Raw genomic sequence first — 18,623 nt, 5'->3', positions numbered from 1 at the left:
ACCGCACAGAGGTGAAAGAGCTAATGTTATGCTAACTTAATGCTTACATACTGTGATGTCGGCTCATCTTGAATAATGAATCTAGAAGTATATCTATGGATAAATAAACCCTGTGTGGTGTTACTGTAGTTTTGCAGTAAACGGTCAGCAGAGGGCCGCCATGGAACACATTGAGCATCTCTTGCTAATGTTGGCTATGTCTCGCCTTGTTTCCACGTTAGCATAAAATAAAATATGTAATCAAAAAGTCGTTTTTTCGTTCTTTTCGTTGCTCAAAGGGAAGCTTTTAAAGCCAGGGCCTCCCAACCATGTTTGAAACGTTTAAACTGAAAAGGGTTATGCTACTTCGTTAGCCGGAGCCATCCTCTAGAGATGGCCGAGCTGCTATTGATGACATCACATTTCATACCCTATATCAGTGTCCGAACTACGGGGGGACTCGGGGGATCCGAGACCCCCTGAAACTGACACGAGATCCCCCGAAAACATGATTTGGGAAATGTTGGGGGGTCTCTAAAATATCAGTCAAGTCAAGCGCAAGAGCAAGTGCCCCCCCCCCGAGAGAAAAATGGGACCCCCGAAAATCTCGGCATAGTTCGAACACTGCCCTATATCATGATGTATTCAGGGGGTTGTGAGTGCTCAAGGGTTCCTTTAAGGACAGATCCTTCTTGCTTTCTGGAGATACTATTAGAAAGAGCAATTGGATTATGCACGGGGCTCCAAGTGCTGGACTTGATGGATGTTTGGATCCCCTTTAAATTGCTGAGAACCTGGCAACACTACGTAACTCACTCCAGCACAAACACTCGCCTCGTGCCAAGTTGTGTAATGAAGTGGAAATACAAAGGAGGTAATGTTTAGAGCCTTATACCCTGAAGGCTGTGAATACATATCAATGACAGTCATGGGTTTAAGCCACATGTACTGCCACCCAGAATCCCTAGGAATGTTTTGCACACTAGAATAATCTGCAGCTCATGACAAGGTTTATTTGCATTACAACAATCTTTTCCAAACCCTTTCAGGTTCATATCAGTGTTAAATGTCTCTCCTGTGACATGTATCCCTGCTTTAATGTTCAAAAAGCTCTTTATTTTTGTGTGTGTGGGAGAAATACAGGGATATTAGCCTTTGCAGACCATTTACATGCACTAAAACCTATATAACACACAACAGGGAAGGGCCCGATGTTGCAATAAATGGAGGATTTCAAGAATAATTTGACATTTTGGGAACTTCATAAGATCCATATTAACTCTCAAGGTTACTGATGACTTTATTTTGCAGGTATTTGTAACGGAATATGACGGGGGGGGGGGTGGGGGGCTTGGACAGAAGGTGTTTGATTGTAAAGGTGGAGGTCAGGCCGACACTGAAGCTACACGGACTGTACTAACTTCTTTCCCCCCCATCTGGCCCTGAATGCCTCCATGATGGGAGCTCAGTGAGTCAGCAGCACCCTCACAAAGACAGACATTCTTACAGGGCGCAGTGCGAGGCACGCCAGGAAATTACATGTTTTGCTTTCGCCTGCACGGAGCGGAGGAGCTGTCAAGAGAGTCTCGGACCGAAACACCTGCTGTAACATTTAGCTGAGAAACACACAAGTTCCTGAAAGGGAGAAAGAAAGACCTTTGGGATCTTTATCAGCCCTCTTTTAGTGGTGAGTCAGTCGTGGCACAAACACGTAAGACTCTTGCAAACTCTAACGACAATTCAAAATGTGAAAAGGACTATCAGTCATTTCTGAACACCACTTTTCCCTTCAACACCTGTTTTAAATAAGGTGGCTTCACACTGTACATTTATATTTCAGGGGCTATTTCTTGCACACGTAATGTCCTGCTTTGAAATTGTGTGAGCTGTGATAGTTTGCAGATATCTTTCACTGTCAGGTTTACATTTTTAGTTCTGTTTTATATATTTTTGAGATGTTTTTGTCTCATTTGTTTATCTTCTAATCTTTTTGTGCAATGCAGGCAACGAAACATCTTTCCAAACATTTTGAAATGACAGTTATAGACACATCTTTTTAAAAGGTCTTTTATTCCTTTAAATATTTGGTTATTTTTATAAGTTTTGATTTTTTTTTTACCCTTTTAAGTTTTTAAATAATGTGACTTTTTCAATGTTATTAATTATGACTTTATATTTATGTCTTATTTGGAATTTCATTTCATTTTGTATTAATTTATTGAAAGGTATTTATATTTTATCCTATTTATTGATTTTGACTTCCTCTGTTTTACCGAGAGGGGTCCCCATTTCATTGTGTTTTATTTGTTGTTATCATACCTTTTACTGTCTCTTAAAGTATGAAGCTGTTATATCTTTGTGATTGGGATGTGTGCCTCGTTAAAACAAAGCTTATTATTATTATAATAAACTGGGATCAGTAAAGTAAATCTTATCTTATATTCTAGTATTTATAACGACAGACATTTGACAGTGACCCTCCCGACTGTTCAAGCTGTTCAAATGGTTAACGAGGAACACGAGGATTCTCCTGTGCCGGCTGTGTATCTGTCGGCAGTCTCCTGATGAGATGCCTTTCTCAAAGCTTTTGCTTCTGGGAATCTGAATGAACTTGTGAACACCTTCCCTCGGGAGCCGGAGGAGGAAAATCACTGATCTGAGGTTGTCCGCAGAGCCTGCTGTGTGAATAACAACCTGCAGCGGTTTTCCCACAAGGCTTTTCTTTTACCTAACAAACACACAAGCATCCCCTCTCCACACCACCGAATATAGTTCACTGTATCTTATATTACACGGCTTAGCTGAATACTCAATCCTGATTGGTTCATGTAGACATTCCGGAGGTCTGTTATTTTTTGCTAGTAGAGCGTTGCTAAGGAGAACAGACCGTTGCTAAGGAGGGACTATTTGCAGTCACATTAATCCGCGGTCAGCTTACTGTTGACAACAAACATCATTTTTCTCCATCAGAAAAACAAAATGAAATACTTTTTTGATGTTAATTGAAAATAAATTGTGACCAGACTCGGACAGTTAGAGAAAACCACGATCAGGGCTGCCGTCATTTTAAGTTACGATGCTGTCGCCGCAGTTCCAGACTCAGAGGAATCAATACGACCATTTTAGAACCCATGAAATGATTTAAAATCACTACAGTAAGTCAAGTTTTTGATTTATATAGTATGATGCCGTGTAATAAGGACATTGTGCAGCATTAATGAAAGTAGAACGCCCCCTCGCTGTCCATTTTCCCTTCCTTATGAAGCCTCTGTGGAGCTGCAGCGCACACATTCATCTTACCTAATAAGATCCTGTCACTCCCTGTTCACTCTGAGGGACTCTTTCGGCTCAGGCGGTGCAGGAGTGACATATGTTTTGAGACCTGCCTTTGCAAATGTCCTCATTTTTCCCCTGACCTAAAGACATCTGTTGTCTCCATGGTGAATTCAGGGGCAAATCAAACTGTAGTGCCTTGTCCACCTCGTCCCCTGGGCCCCTTCTCGCTGTCAAGCCTGCAGATGGACAGCATCGTTTCCAATGTTTGTGTATTGCCAATGGTGCGGAAAAACACCTTCTCCATCTGCTAGGGTGGCCATTTTATTTAGTTCATCTGAAGAGCAAAAAAAATACTGCTTTCCTCAAAGTCTTGCCGTCTCCTCACTCGGCACACAGCTTAGTTGAATACTTGATTCTGATTGGTTCATTTGGACATTCCAGAAGTGTGTTATTTTTCGATAGCAGACCGTTGCTAAGGAGAACAGGTTAAGGAGAATAAAGGGACTATTTGCATCATTCTGCAGAACATAAATTCCGGTCAGTTTGACGTCAGCTGTGGACAACAAACGTTAGCCATCAGAGAACCACCATTGAATCCTATTGGTCGGTCATAGGCTCTCGTAGATCTGCACACTCCCCTGCTCTCCATCCTGGTCATGCACCACAACCTGTCTCGCTCTCTGTTGTTAGGCTGTGCTATTTGCTCCGTTTCCCTCCAGTCCAAACCTAAAACTGACCACCCACATCTCCACATGTGGGAACACTTTGAGTCCTCCCTCTGCTCACTGGATGGAAGAAAGTCGGAGGGGAAACATTAACTCTCATGCAGTGCTTATGCACAGAGGAGACTGCCAGACAGATTAAATAAACTGAGCAGTGAAGGACTGAAGTTCCCGTGTGTGAGGAGTACCAGCACATGATCTGATCTGAGTCCTCTTTCATACTAACATCACTAATTCTGTACATTCAGAGTCAGCCCGTCTGTTTTCCTGCTTTATTTTGACATTCATTTTCTCCTGGTGTCTTACTTCCTGTGTTTCACCTCCCCTCCCCTCCCCAGCTGTGTCCTGTGATTACCCTTGTGTGTATTTAGTCTTGCTTTCCCTGGTGTTCTCTGGGAGTTCGTTGTCAGGGTTGGGGTCCTGATCTCTTGCCTTCATGTCCCTCTTCTTCCCTCCTCTAAGTGTTCCAGGGTTTGTTCTGGTTTTGTTTTCCAGTTTTCAGTTTTAAAGTAAATTTATTCAACATGTTAACAAAGAGTTCTTTTTGTGTTTTTTACAAAGTATAAATAAAAAGAAGAAGAAGCATAAAAGCTTTTCTAGTCCTACCCCCTCATTGCTAGTCGAACGTCATACAGAGTTCAGTACATGGTCTTCAGCGGTTCAGATATTTGCCTCGTTTTTATTTTAAAAAATGAATCTCTTTGTACAAATCCACATAATAAATAATAACAATAATAGTTAAATAATCTTTACAGGTAAACCAAAACCAGAAATCATCCCTCCTGCTCATAACCAAACATGTGTTATTCCAATAGTTTCAATAAAGCTTCACAGCATTTCAACTCCTCATTACAGTTGTTCAAAAGCTCGCTTCTTGTTTATATTCCTTTCTCCGTCCCCCCTGTTTTTGTACTGCATTTGGGCCCTCGTCCTGACCCCCCCCCCCGTGACATTTAGAAGTACATGCAGTGCAGTGACGTGCGGTGAGGTCAATGCCTGGGGAGGCACGGATAGTATATTACACTTTCTTTTCCTACTACTGCTATTCATACATTCAACACAAATGAAAATGTTGCATGGCCTTACCTTTACCATTATCCTGTCCTCCTGGAGAAAGATGGACGTACGCTACGTGAAACAAGTTCTTTACAGACTATGGATGGCGAGGACTCACATAATAAAGGGATCCACAAGCATTACATTTGGGACCTACAGTGAGATGGAAACAGGCACGCGCTTAGTGGCTTCGCTCCAGCCAGTTTCTGTGGGGTGAGGCAGATCTCATCTCACCCCACAGAAAGTGGCTGGAGCACGGGCATCAAAAGATCAAAAGTGATCCGTTTCTTTTTGAAAACCAACATGGCTCAGTTCAACATTTTGTTTCAAAACAAAACTCCTCATCTCTTCCCATAAGTGCCCGCGCTCCAACCAGTTTCTGTGGGGTGAGGCAGAGCTCGTCCCTGCCTCACTCATCATTGCTCCCATGCAGTTGTAGCGGAGCTCGGCAAATTTGTTCATTTTGACTTTAAAAAGCGATTGGAATCATAGAGAAATCACATTTACAACACAGATCAGGGGAGACATTTTATTGGCTCTGCCTCCCCTGACTGCACGTCGCTGATGTGGTGTAGGATGGAGCAAGCAACACTTATTGTGCTGATGTACTAAACTCCAGAAGTGGACCATACATCCATCCATCTCTTTGACTCCCAAGTCATTGTGTTGTTGCAAATTGATTGATCTATTAACCAACTACTGCTGCAAGTTTTCTCGTACGGCAGTATTGTGTTTCATCAATTTACATCGATGAATTTGTAGACTAAACACTGGAACGACATCTCAGCACACGGCAGCACAATTCAACTGAAGCAGAAACTACAACTACCACTGCCTTCAAACGGAACTTAAAGTTGAACAGCAAAAACTCACTTTCAAAAAGCCAGGATGTATGTCCGAACTGTTGGCAGACTGACTGAACTCTTCCTCACTCCTTTATTTATTCCCTGGTATTTTTAACTAATTATTGGCGCAGGTTGTCGGGTTTTTGTAGTTTGTCACCTGACTGCTCTCACCTGCTCACTTGGGGTTTTGCGTGTACAGAGAGCAACTTCCATCACAATCACACCTCTATTGCAATCAGACTCTCGGTTATTGGTACTGGATTGGATATTTCTCTGTTTTAGTGGAATGAATGGTTGAAGGAGTGCAAGGAGTGGAGCGTCTTCAGTTGTGCGAATGCTTCTTCCTTTGATTTGCAGCTTTTTTGGACTGCTGACTGACGCAACAATAAGCATATAGGAGATGTAGTACTTGGTAGAACATATGTTGGGCTAATAGTAAGACTTCATGATAGGCTATCCTGCGTTTCTTCCCCAGTGAGCACATGCTTTGTTTTTGTCATTTAATCCACAACAAACTGCTGTTTCACCTGTCAGAGATGCCAATTTCACACCGAGTTTCCACACAGAACGTAATGAATGGTAGTGTGTGTGTCGTGTTTGTGACTGTCGCTGCCAAAGAGTAATTGGCCATGGTTGACTAATGCTGGAGAAGTGGTGGTGCATTGTTTCAGCATGTTTCTCCATCATAGGTGACTGCATCCAATTAAAATATGTCCCAACAACTGGTCCACTGCACTTTTGTTCTTTGTTCTACAGCAGTGAAAGGTTTTGTTGATGAGTTGTGTTGTCGTGCACACACTGCCTGGCAGAGAAAGCTTATGAGAGTCATACGAGCTCCAGCAGCGGGCGATTCACGACGAGAGAGAACAGCAGCTCTTACCTTTACAGGTTCGTCCATCTATCATCAGCCTGAACCCCGGGAAGCAGGAACAGCGAGCCCGGCCTGCCGCCGCCACACACTGCTGACTGCAACGACCATTATCTGCAAAACACAAGCAGCGTGATCACGAACCATCTCTGGATTCCTCACCACTACGCCTCCAGGACACTCGATCACTCACAATGTCTTAAATGTCTCCTCTGCTGTTTCTCTGCTCACTTGGTGATGCATTGCACTGTTGTTCTGCTCCCTGAGGCTCCCCCCTTCACATTGATCATAACTCTCTGAAAGAGGGAGCCATTGAATTCAACACAACCAAATCAACTCTCAATTTGGCAGCATAATAGTCTCCTTACAAAGAGGCAGAGGCCAGGAAAAGTGATTAGGATATTCCTATAACTAACAATTAGAGAATCTAGGCCTCGCTTGCATGTGGGTCTGATGAGTTTAGCGGATGCTTCCTGTGCTGGAGACTTCACCGCCTGATTATGACTCTCTAAAGCTCCACACAACCATCTGAGCTGCAACACAAAACTTTAGCGGAGGGATCCGTTAAGAAGAGTCTCAGCTGGAACAGAAACTACGTCTGAATTAAGTAGTATTCTTTTATATTTGGCAAACGCGTTTTTCAAAACATTAATATTCCCATTTTCCGTTTAGTTCCTGCACTTGTACGCTGGATTATCTCCATGCCAGTTTCAAATGAGAACATCAGGAACTGTAGTGTTCTTATTTCTGACCATAACTCGGCTTAATTCTTCATACCAATATGATTTATTGCCTGATAGATTAATTGATTGATTGATGGATTGGTTGAAGAAATCATAATATTAATAATAAAAATAATAATAATAATAATAATAATAATAATAATAACAATAACAATAATAATAATAATAATAATAACAATAATAATAATAATAATAATAATAATAATAATAATAATAATAATAATCTTTATTTGTAAAGCACTTTTCATGCATCAGGTGCAGCTCAATGTCGCTTTAACAAGACACACATCACAATTCAAAACAGCCAAAACCCTCTTGGACGATAAAATCAATTAATGGGATGAAATATAAATACCTAGTAAATAAAATGATAAAAATCTACATTAAATAAAAACCCAAATAATAATTAACTATATTTATACAAGTCAAATGATTTAAACACCAAGTTAAAAAGGGAAATCAAATGAAATATAGATAATAAAATGGTAAAACAGTCAAAATGTACAAAAACCTATAGCACAAAATAAAAACAATAATAAACTATTTAAATGTCGGGTGTCGCCAATAAAAAAACTAATTTAGAAAGATGTTTCCGCCCGTGTCGTTCCTCACTTCTTTGCCTGAAGCAGTCTGCCTCACATATAATTGAACGTGCATCTTTAATATAAAATGTACAGATGCTGAAATGTGTGTGTGGTGGGATGTTGGCGTTACCTGAGCATGGATTGAAGCGCACTGGGCTGCTGGTGGTGGTGCTGGGTGAGATACTGGCTGTACTGGTAGCAGGAGGTTGTGTTGGGACGGCAGCAGGACGGTAATCCTGCACCCTGTTGTCCTCCTCAGGACTCACTGCACAAACAGGAACAAAGATAGTGTCGGTTTATGTGGCGCTGAGGCTAAGGGGCGGGACATCTCTTGGCAGTTGACCAATCACAACAGAGCCAGCTAACCTGGGCTCTGGTTTCAGACAGAGGGTGAAAAGAGGAGCTGCAGCACAGGCAGCATGAGAACAAAAAAGAACGTTTTGAACATTGAAGCACTGAGACATGTCCCAGTTCAGGCACAAAGTGGAAATATGAACCTGGAATGAGCATGCTGAGGCGCAGACGCTCACCTGGTGCACAGAGCCGTCCGTCCGGCTGCAGGATGAAGCCCGGGTTGCAGCCGCAGCGGTAGGAGCCCCAGGTGTTGGTGCATGTGTGCTGGCACAGTTGTCCCGGGTGGAGCAGACACTCGTCTACATCCTTCTGTTCCTCCACTCCGTTGGCAGCATCATCTGTGGCACCGATAGCGAAGGCCTCCCTGGGGAACGAGCCTTCAGAGTCTGGAAGGAGTGAGAGGAGCGGAGAAAATATCCCCGGGAACACTTAGCTCATGAGACTGATTCAACGGCACAAAAATTCATCCACTCTTCCTTCCCAGTTACTTCAGAGAGTTTAAGTGGACTGTCATCATTACAAACCAGCACATTACAAAGTAACACATGTGGTGACTATTGCCACTTATATCACAGAGGGATGCTAAACTGGGTAATCTAGTTGGACGTCTGCTCGACTGATTACGTTATTTGCTTGATATACCATTCGTTTTACAACCAAAAACAGCGTGTACATGACTACTCGGTCAAAAAAACACTTTGCTCATCTCAGCCCCAATCACTGCCACCTGTGCTGTTGGGATTGAATGTTTAAAATAATTGGAGCATGCAAAGGGCAGGCCTAGTGCATGTATAGATCTGAACTCAATTGTCAACACTTGATTTCATTTGATCATATAAGACATTTGTGTGTAGTTGTCATTATCAGTGTCTGCAACTTTGAGTTCCTAGACATTTGTCCTTTCCAACAAAATTGAATCCGAGTGGAGGGTTGTGCCAAATCTGAAGAAATGACCTTAATGCATTCATGAGATGCCACACTCATAAGAATGGGACGTACATGAGTTTACAGCGACGTATCAAACCCAAAAACAAATCAGTTCATCCTTGAGTCCAAGATGACGTTTGTGCCACATTTCAAGGCAAGGGAAGTTTATTCATACAGCACCTCTCAACACAAGGCAATTCAAGAGAGTAAAATAAACATCACAGGTATGATCTACATGAATAAAAGCCAGTATTTCCACTTCATTCTCAGTTTACAGAGGTATTCTGACTTCTGTCCTCTCCAGATGAAACAACCTGTTCTGTTTGACTGCTAGTCTTTCTGCTCCAACCTGATCCCATGGTGCTTTTAATTTTCCCTGGAAGGATTTCTCTTTCACATTTAGTTACTTTTTAGGATCTCTGGCTGATGTTTTCCACCACGTTTCCTTTCTCCCTATTCACACACTAACTCCAGTTTGTCTCTGACTATTCCCTACTTCTCACCACTCTATCGTCTCCTCTCGTTTTCCTGACGTTTAACTTTCACTCTGCTTTTCTGACATCTTGACAACAGGCGTTGGTACGGCACAGACTCACAGAGTAACAGCTGAGGCCTCGGATGTCAAGGTCATAAAAATAGCGCTATGACCAGGATCAAAATCGCCTTTGCTATCGAGATCTTGAACGTTAACCTGCAGCTTCAGGCCGTCTCAAGAACCGTCATCTCCTTACTCCAGAACAAGACCCCGGGATATTTGAACTCCTTCACTTGGGGTAAGGACTCATTCCCTACCTGAGTGAGACGGCTCATCTGTTTCCCGCTGAGAATGAGCCAATGAGTTCTGAAGGTCCCATGACACCATCTGAACCACATCATCCACCCTCTGCGCTGTGCCATGTCAGTCCATTTCAAACACCTTCATCTATTACTATGTATTTGCTATGAGTAAACTGCAGCAGTAATTGATCCAGAAGTGGTTCACAAGTGAGCATTTCTCACAGTCATTACCTGGGGACTAAATGAATTCAGAGGAGCAAGACCCTTAAAAGTTTCCTGTTTTAATTAAAAGGCTGCAGAGTGGGAACATGTCCCCAATGCAAATGACAACATCTCATCCATATTTCCATCCAAAGCAAAGGCGTCTGTCCTGCATTCCCAGAGACAGCATGTGTGTGTGTGTGTGTGTGTGTGTGTGTGTGTGTGTGTGTGTGTGTGTGTGTGTGTGTGTGTGTGTGTGTGTGTGTGTGTGTGTGTGTGAGTTACACACACACTTAATGAGAGCACGGCCAGTCTTTGCAGCTCCTAAACCTTTCACAGCTTTCGGCAGGTTATTAGATTCCCCGTTCAGAATGACATCATTCACATTTTCGTCCCTTTTAGAGACGGAGGAAATTAGCTGCAGTGGATGGTTAGAACAGAGCCCATTAAACCGTGTGGGATTAGGAAGAATTCCTCTGAAGTTATGAATGAAATAACAGGCTGACCTTACCATCACAGTTGGATTCCAGTTAAAAGGAGAACCACAAAGGATGCCGAATAATTAACTACAAATGTGTGTCTGGTTCCAATATTTAGGGTCCACACAATTCCAAAGCAATGATTTTGGGAAGGTTGAAGCTCCTGAGTTACAGAAATCAGCTCTCACTGAACAGGAAAGTACAGAAAGACGAACAGAAGCCATCCTTTAAAGAGTCCTCTCCTGCTGATGTTCAGGTGTATATCAGTATGTAGTGTCTCTACTTTAAAGAGTCCTCTCCTGCTGATGTTCAGGTGTATATCAGTATGTAGTGTCTCTACTTTAAAGAGTCCTCTCCTGCTGATGTTCAGGTGTATATCAGTATGTAGAGTCTCTACTTTAAAGAGTCCTCTCCTGCTGATGTTCAGGTGTATATCAGTATGTAGTGTCTCTACTTTAAAGAGTCCTCTCCTGCTGATGTTCAGGTGTGTATCAGTATGTAGAGTCTCTACTTTAAAGAGTCCTCTCCTGCTGATGTTCAGGTGTATATCAGTATGTAGTGTCTCTACTTTAAAGAGTCCTCTCCTGCTGATGTTCAGGTGTATATCAGTATGTAGTGTCTCTACTTTAAAGAGTCCTCTCCTGCTGATGTTCAGGTGTGTATCAGTATGTAGCGTCTCTACTTTAAAGAGTCCTCTCCTGCTGATGTTCAGGTGTATATCAGTATGTAGTGTCTCTACTTTAAAGAGTCCTCTCCTGCTGAAGTTCAGGTGTGTATCAGTATGTAGCGTCTCTACTTTAAAGAGTCCTCTCCTGCTGCTGTTCAGGTGTATATCAGTATGTAGAGTCTCTACTTTAAAGAGTCCTCTCCTGCTGATGTTCAGGTGTATATCAGTATGTAGAGTCTCTACTTTAAAGAGTCCTCTCCTGCTGATGTTCAGGTGTATATCAGTATGTAGAGTCTCTACTTTAAAGAGTCCTCTCCTCTGATGTTCAGGTGTATATCAGTATGTAGTGTCTCTACTTTAAAGAGTCCTCTCCTGCTGATGTTCAGGTGTATATCAGTATGTAGTGTCTCTACTTTAAAGAGTCCTCTCCTGCTGATGTTCAGGTGTATATCAGTATGTAGTGTCTCTACTTTAAAGAGTCCTCTCCTGCTGATGTTCAGGTGTATATCAGAATGTAGAGTCTCTACTTTAAAGAGTCCTCTCCTGCTGATGTTCAGGTGTATATCAGTATGTAGTGTCTCTACTTTAAAGAGTCCTCTCCTGCTGATGTTCAGGTGTATATCAGTCTGTAGTGTCTCTACTTTAAAGAGTCCTCTCCTGCTGATGTTCAGGTGTATATCAGTATGTAGTGTCTCTACTTTAAAGAGTCCTCTCCTGCTGATGTTCAGGTGTATATCAGTATGTAGAGTCTCTACTTTAAAGAGTCCTCTCCTGCTGATGTTCAGGTGTATATCAGTATGTAGTGTCTCTACTTTAAAGAGTCCTCTCCTGCTGATGTTCAGGTGTATATCAGTATGTAGAGTCTCTACTTTAAAGAGTCCTCTCCTGCTGATGTTCAGGTGTATATCAGTATGTAGTGTCTCTACTTTAAAGAGTCCTCTCCTGCTGATGTTCAGGTGTATATCAGAATGTAGAGTCTCTACTTTAAAGAGTCCTCTCCTGCTGATGTTCAGGTGTATATCAGTATGTAGTGTCTCTACTTTAAAGAGTCCTCTCCTGCTGATGTTCAGGTGTATATCAGTCTGTAGTGTCTCTACTTTAAAGAGTCCTCTCCTGCTGATGTTCAGGTGTATATCAGTATGTAGTGTCTCTACTTTAAAGAGTCCTCTCCTGCTGATGTTCAGGTGTATATCAGTATGTAGAGTCTCTACTTTAAAGAGTCCTCTCCTGCTGATGTTCAGGTGTATATCAGTATGTAGTGTCTCTACTTTAAAGAGTCCTCTCCTGCTGATGTTCAGGTGTATATCAGTATGTAGTGTCTCTACTTTAAAGAGTCCTCTCCTGCTGATGTTCAGGTGTATATCAGTATGTAGTGTCTCTACTTTAAAGAGTCACTACAGGAAAGGGAAAAACATACTAGGTGCCTTTAAAGTCCTGTTTCACCCGTCACACCTCTGTTGTTGTTGATAAGAACAACAAGCAAATTGCTGGTCATGGAGCTTACAGATGCTAACGAGATAAATTGGTCACATTCAGAGGCTCAATGACGTTCCTGTAGAGACGAGGAGATAATAGTTGGATTTTTGCATCGAGGCATGTGTATCATGACCTCAGCTCCTTATAAACCCATTGATGTAAATGTCACTGGCAATCGGCTCTCGGAGGATTAAAGACAGAGGGAAACGTTGCTGGCGTTTGTGTACAGACGGCAGCCTTTGCCTCCATCTGTTCCCCATTCATCACAGCTTGTGTACATCTTCTACCATTTCTCTTAATGACGCAATCCACCTAGAGCATCTGTCTTTAGGGAGATCAAACTCGGCCCGTGTTCTTCCTCTGACATAAACTTTAATGAGGACTAAACAGTGCTGGCTCAAAACACAAAAACTCCATGTTCCTGTGGAGTCAGGATTTTAAAGCTCGTTAAAGTCAATACAGTCAATGGAGGATAGGCGATGTTTCGTACTAACTGGAATATGGGAACTTGAATTGCTGCCTAATGATTGCATCAATATGGAGTTATGGACGTTTGACCTTTCCTTTAACTTCTAATGAGTTGAACCTTGGGTCAAATTGGTCGCTCGCCTCCATTGGACTCCTTTGTTTACTTCTGGAACATAGTGACATCACTATGGAACACTTGCGCTTCTAATCGCTAGCGCGCCAACACATTGTACGGGATAGGCTAAGGGGCGGGACATCTCTAAGCATTTGACCATTCAATTTTGAACCGGCCAGCTAACCAATCAGAGCAGACTGGGCTCTGGTTTCAGACAGAGGGTGAAAAGAGGTGCTGTAGCACAGGCAGTATGAGAAACATAAAGAGCTTTCTGAACATTAAAGCATGGAGACATGTCCCAGGAGAGGACTCTTTAAAGTAGAGACTCTACATACTGATATACACCTGAACAACAGCAGGAGAGGACTCTTTAAAGTAGAGACTCTACATACTGATATACACCTGAACATCAGCAGGAGAGGACTCTTTAAAGTAGAGACTCTACATACTGATATACACCTGAACATCAGCAGGAGAGGACTCTTTAAAGTAGAGACTCTACATACTGATATACACCTGAACATCAGCAGGAGAGGACTCTTTAAAGTAGAGACTCTACATACTGATATACACCTGAACATCAGCAGGAGAGGACTCTTTAAAGTAGAGACTCTACATACTGATATACACCTGAACATCAGCAGGAGAGGACTCTTTAAAGTAGAGACACTACATACTGATATACACCTGAACATCAGCAGGAGAGGACTCTTTAAAGTAGAGACTCTACATACTGATATACACCTGAACATCAGCAGGAGAGGACTCTTTAAAGTAGAGACACTACATACTGATATACACCTGAACATCAGCAGGAGAGGCCTCTTTAAGCAGGATCTGGCTCGATGCCATTGTGAAATTGTGACATTTATGGTAAAACATTTGTTAACAAGGACATTTTCTATCATTTTTTCATTGGTTGTGAAATGCATGGCAAATTTGCCCTATGTATGTCGTTATTTCCAGTTAGCTAAATGGTATGACAGGTTTGAGATGAACCAGGACCGTGCAGAATCAATCACTGCGCAGAACATACCGGTAAGATTTCCGTTAAATGTGTGCCCAACATGTGAACATCAGCGCCGATAACATCACAGCTCTGACTCCAAAGATAAAGCACAGTCAGTCCCAGCCTTCTCAATGTGCCTGATGAATGTGTTTGTGTAACAGCTCGTACCTTCTCTAGGCATCGACGTCGGTCTGGGCTTTCTCCTCAGCGAGACCTGGCTCAGACCTTCCTCTTCCTCGCAGCAGGTGAGGAAGACGTGACCGCAGGGGTAGCCCAGGTACTGGTGGATATCACACCCCCGTCCTTCACTGCGAACCCGAAGGCCGAGGGCACAGCAGCTGCAGCACACCTGAACACCCAGACACAACAGCAGAGTGTCACTGGGAGATGCTCCTCACGTCTCTAATCACCCCCTCTCTGCACCATTAGAGCTGGGTCCTGACCAGCCGAGGAAACAAACAGCCAATCAGGAGAGCTCACCCCTGTGTGAACACACCGAGCTGCTGCCTCAAGCTGAACCACATGTCATGTCATGCAAAGAAAAGCCAGACCTTCTTTTACTTTCCTCTCAAACAATGACCTGGCACAAAGCTTTAGTCTGGATTCCTCACAATATGAACAGCTGCATCGAAGGCCAGACTACCAGGGTTTCTCTCGGAGGAGAGGGGAATGCAATTGGCTCTGAGCAGAAACATGACTCCTGGTTCCTTATGAGGGAATTCACAGCAGCTATTCATCACGATGTTTAAGCTGCTTGCCAATAAAGGTTGCTTGGTCTTTCATTACATTTCATTCAGCTGACACTTTAACCCAAAGAGACCTTCAATGAGTGCAAGAAACTAATTTGAAAAAGCAAGAATCCTGCAGTGCATCAGCTATCCATGAGCCAAACCATTTATAGACCGATGGATATTTACTTTATTGATCCCAGTTTGTGAAATTATTCCAATTAAAAATAAATAAACAAATATGAACAAAAAAGTGGAATAGAATTACCAATTAAAAATCAAATCAAAAATATTATTTAAAATATAAACAATACAAAATATTCTGGATAATTAAATGTTCTAAAACAAGTCCCAAATAAAAAGTGCTTCTGGGTTTAATAAGCCCAACCTTTCTAAGTGCTGCGTACAGACAAACAAAACACAGTTCTTTTTATTTTAGTTTGGCCATGGTCCCTTTTTCTAACCTTGAACTATTCAAAAAAGTGAATCACAAAAACAGTAATTATTGTCCATTCGTGTGTACTGCATATTTACTTGCTTTTGGACTGGAGACCTCATTAAAAGCTCCAAACACCCATCACACATACAGCTGTAGCAGGGGGAGGGATCCATTAAGAAGAGAGTCACAGCAGGAGGCAGAAAATTAACAAGTCATGCTTTATTTTCTGACATTCAGGGAAAGAAATCACCCACAAATTGACCATGTTTACTGAGTAATTTGAGAAATGAATCACAAAAACAGTAGATTTTCTTGTCTGTTTACGTCTTTCTAACCCTTTCAAAGTTAACCCTCTTCCTACGTTTGTCCCGCCTGGGCTTCTTCTTTGTAAGAATGCTTTTAAAACATGAACCCTGTGCTGCACAATCAAGTGATATACATGTTTCTATTCATAACAAGCTAAGCTATCAGCATATGTAGGCTGCAGGGATGTCACATGGATGTACAGACAGCTATGGGACCATAAGTGGAAAAGAACATGTATTCAAAACCCACAGTGAAGACAGCGTCGACCTCAGAGGGTTAGGATTTACTGACGTATTTTATCACGTACAACAAAAGGTGAGCTTGTTTTAACCACAGACCCCTATCAGGCTTCAAACCACAATCTAATAAACAATTGGCTTCAAGACGAGGGTACAGAAGTGGAAAAATACTCCGTCATTTCCAGCTGAAGGACTCATTACTGCAACACTTTATTAAACTCTAAATGCGTTTTATGGACGACTTCCTTCCCTTCCGAGTGTTATCTATTAAAGACTCATCTAAGTTGGATTCCTCCGCTGTGATCCACCTCACTGTAAGAGTTTCCACGGCAGTAATTTACCTGGTGTGAGTCGTCTGGACACCGATCCCCCTCCGCTTCACAGGCGTCTCCTCTCCTGGCTGACGTCATGCCTGATTCACACTGGACCTCCTTCAAAGAGCTGAGGCAGCACTGCTTTCCTGCAACACTGACACACACACACACACACACACACACACACACACACACACACACACACACACACACACACACACACACACACACACACACACACACACACACACACACACACACACACACACACACACACACAGGGTGTTCAACCCTTACGTATCATGTCTGTTTTCCTGTCTCACCTTATCAAATTGATTCATGTAATTGAAAATAACTACAAATGTTTAGTTTGGAGTAATTGACCACAATCAGTCATATCGTGCTACTTTTTGATCATTAAAGCCCCAACAAATACCTTTTTAACCATAATGAGTTATTGTCACCCATGCCCAGGCACCACATGGTACGGTCCAAGTAAGCACACCTGCATTGTCTGATTGAGCCTCTATTTAAAGGCAGCACTATGCTGTGGTTCTGTTTGGGACTGAATGAGAGGTAGGCAGGTTACTTTGGCTCAACCATATTTATGTTAAGCTGTCTTTAAAACAAAATAACGATTAATAAAGACCTCCCCAGGTCGCCCTTTTCTTTGTAATAGTTTGGTTCTGTTTCAGATTGCCCCACTTTGCTCGAAAACCTCAAATTAAAGGTCATGTACATAAGATAAAAGAAGTAGAAGATTTCTTCCCTCAAAGCAGCTTCCTGCAATCGTCCACCTAGGGTCAACTCACCTGCACATCGCTTGCTTCTCATTGGTCGGCATGTTGTTGCAGTGTCTGTGTTCTACGGCCCATTTCTGTCCGGCAGCGCAGCAGCTCTGCAGCACGTCCACAGCAGAGACACCTGGAGCTGCAGGACAGAGAGACATCAGCTCACACAGGACTGATGATAACAGTCAGTAATAAATCCCTCTGTGACATCATCACCATAGCCTGAAGAGGAGGGTGAGCAGAGTGAGCAGAGTGAGACAGAAACATATGGTAGACTGCACCGGGCCTCGGAGGCGCCTTCAACATTTCAACAACCGACTCAAAAGCGACAGAAACTCTACCAGAATACAGGAGCCAGTTTTATTATTGGAAACTTTTTGACTAAGGTCTTGGAAAAGCGACAATTCCATTTAAAAACAGTTTCCCTTAATAGAAGGCCAGTCCACAAGAGAGTGTGACACATTGGTGAAGAGTCTGTTTTTAACCTGTGGTCAAAAGTGGAAGGGCTGCGAGGTTTAAAGAAAGTCACTTTAGTTTTGTGAAAAGCAGTGGTGTAAAGTACTTCCATATTATGCTACTGTGTACTTTTACTCCACTACAATTCAGAGGTAATGTGTACTTGTACTCCACTACATGTATTTAACCCTTTAGTTGCTAGGCGGATTAGGATGAATGATGGTAAATATAATCAGCCCTTAAATCAGACTGTAGTTCACCTGCAGTAAATCCAGCAGCTACCCTGCAGTATACAAAGCCATTCAAACTAGCTGCACCTTTACCAGCTCTGAGAACACTTTAATGATCAATCATTATAAAACATATCAGAGATATTATTCTGAAATGGACCAATCAGACAATGACTACTTTTACTGTCGCTACTTTAAGTACATTTAGAGGAGAGTACTTTCTACTTTCACTGGAGGAACATTTAGAATACTTTCACTGTGACAGAGTATTCCTACACTCTGGTACTTCTACTTTACTCAAGTACAAGACCTGAGTACTTCTACTTTTACTCAAGTACAAGACCTGAGTACTTCTACTTTACTCAAGTACAAGATCTGAGTACTTCTACTTTACTCAAGTACAAGATCTGAGTACTTCTACTTTACTCAAGTACAAGACCTGAGTACTTCTACTTTACTCAAGTACAAGACCTGAGTACTTCTACTTTACTCAAGTACAAGATCTGAGTACTTCTACTTTACTCAGTACAAGATCAGAGTACTTCTACTTTTACTCAGTACAATATCTGAGTAC

General features: G+C 42.3%; 1 protein-coding gene across 2 annotated transcripts in view; it reads right to left on the bottom strand.

The window, feature by feature from the left end:
- The window catches only part of fbln2 (fibulin 2), a 46,613-nt gene that overhangs the window by 7,902 nt on the left and 20,088 nt on the right, over positions 1–18,623 (bottom strand). For both annotated transcript variants that reach the window (XM_063910332.1, XM_063910333.1), the window contains exons 3-8: positions 17,385–17,502; positions 16,600–16,726; positions 14,715–14,895; positions 8,604–8,813; positions 8,204–8,338; positions 6,759–6,860 (exon numbers count right to left, since the gene is read on the bottom strand). In XM_063910332.1, coding sequence (XP_063766402.1) covers positions 6,759–6,860; positions 8,204–8,338; positions 8,604–8,813; positions 14,715–14,895; positions 16,600–16,726; positions 17,385–17,502 — 873 coding nt within the window. The remainder of the gene's footprint in view (positions 1–6,758; positions 6,861–8,203; positions 8,339–8,603; positions 8,814–14,714; positions 14,896–16,599; positions 16,727–17,384; positions 17,503–18,623) is intronic.

The sequence above is a fragment of the Eleginops maclovinus genome, chromosome 20 (assembly GCF_036324505.1).
Source record: "Eleginops maclovinus isolate JMC-PN-2008 ecotype Puerto Natales chromosome 20, JC_Emac_rtc_rv5, whole genome shotgun sequence".
Classification (NCBI taxonomy): Eukaryota; Metazoa; Chordata; class Actinopteri; order Perciformes; family Eleginopidae; genus Eleginops; species Eleginops maclovinus.
Note: the sequence above shows the minus strand (reverse complement) of the source record. Positions and strands in the feature narration are given on the sequence as shown.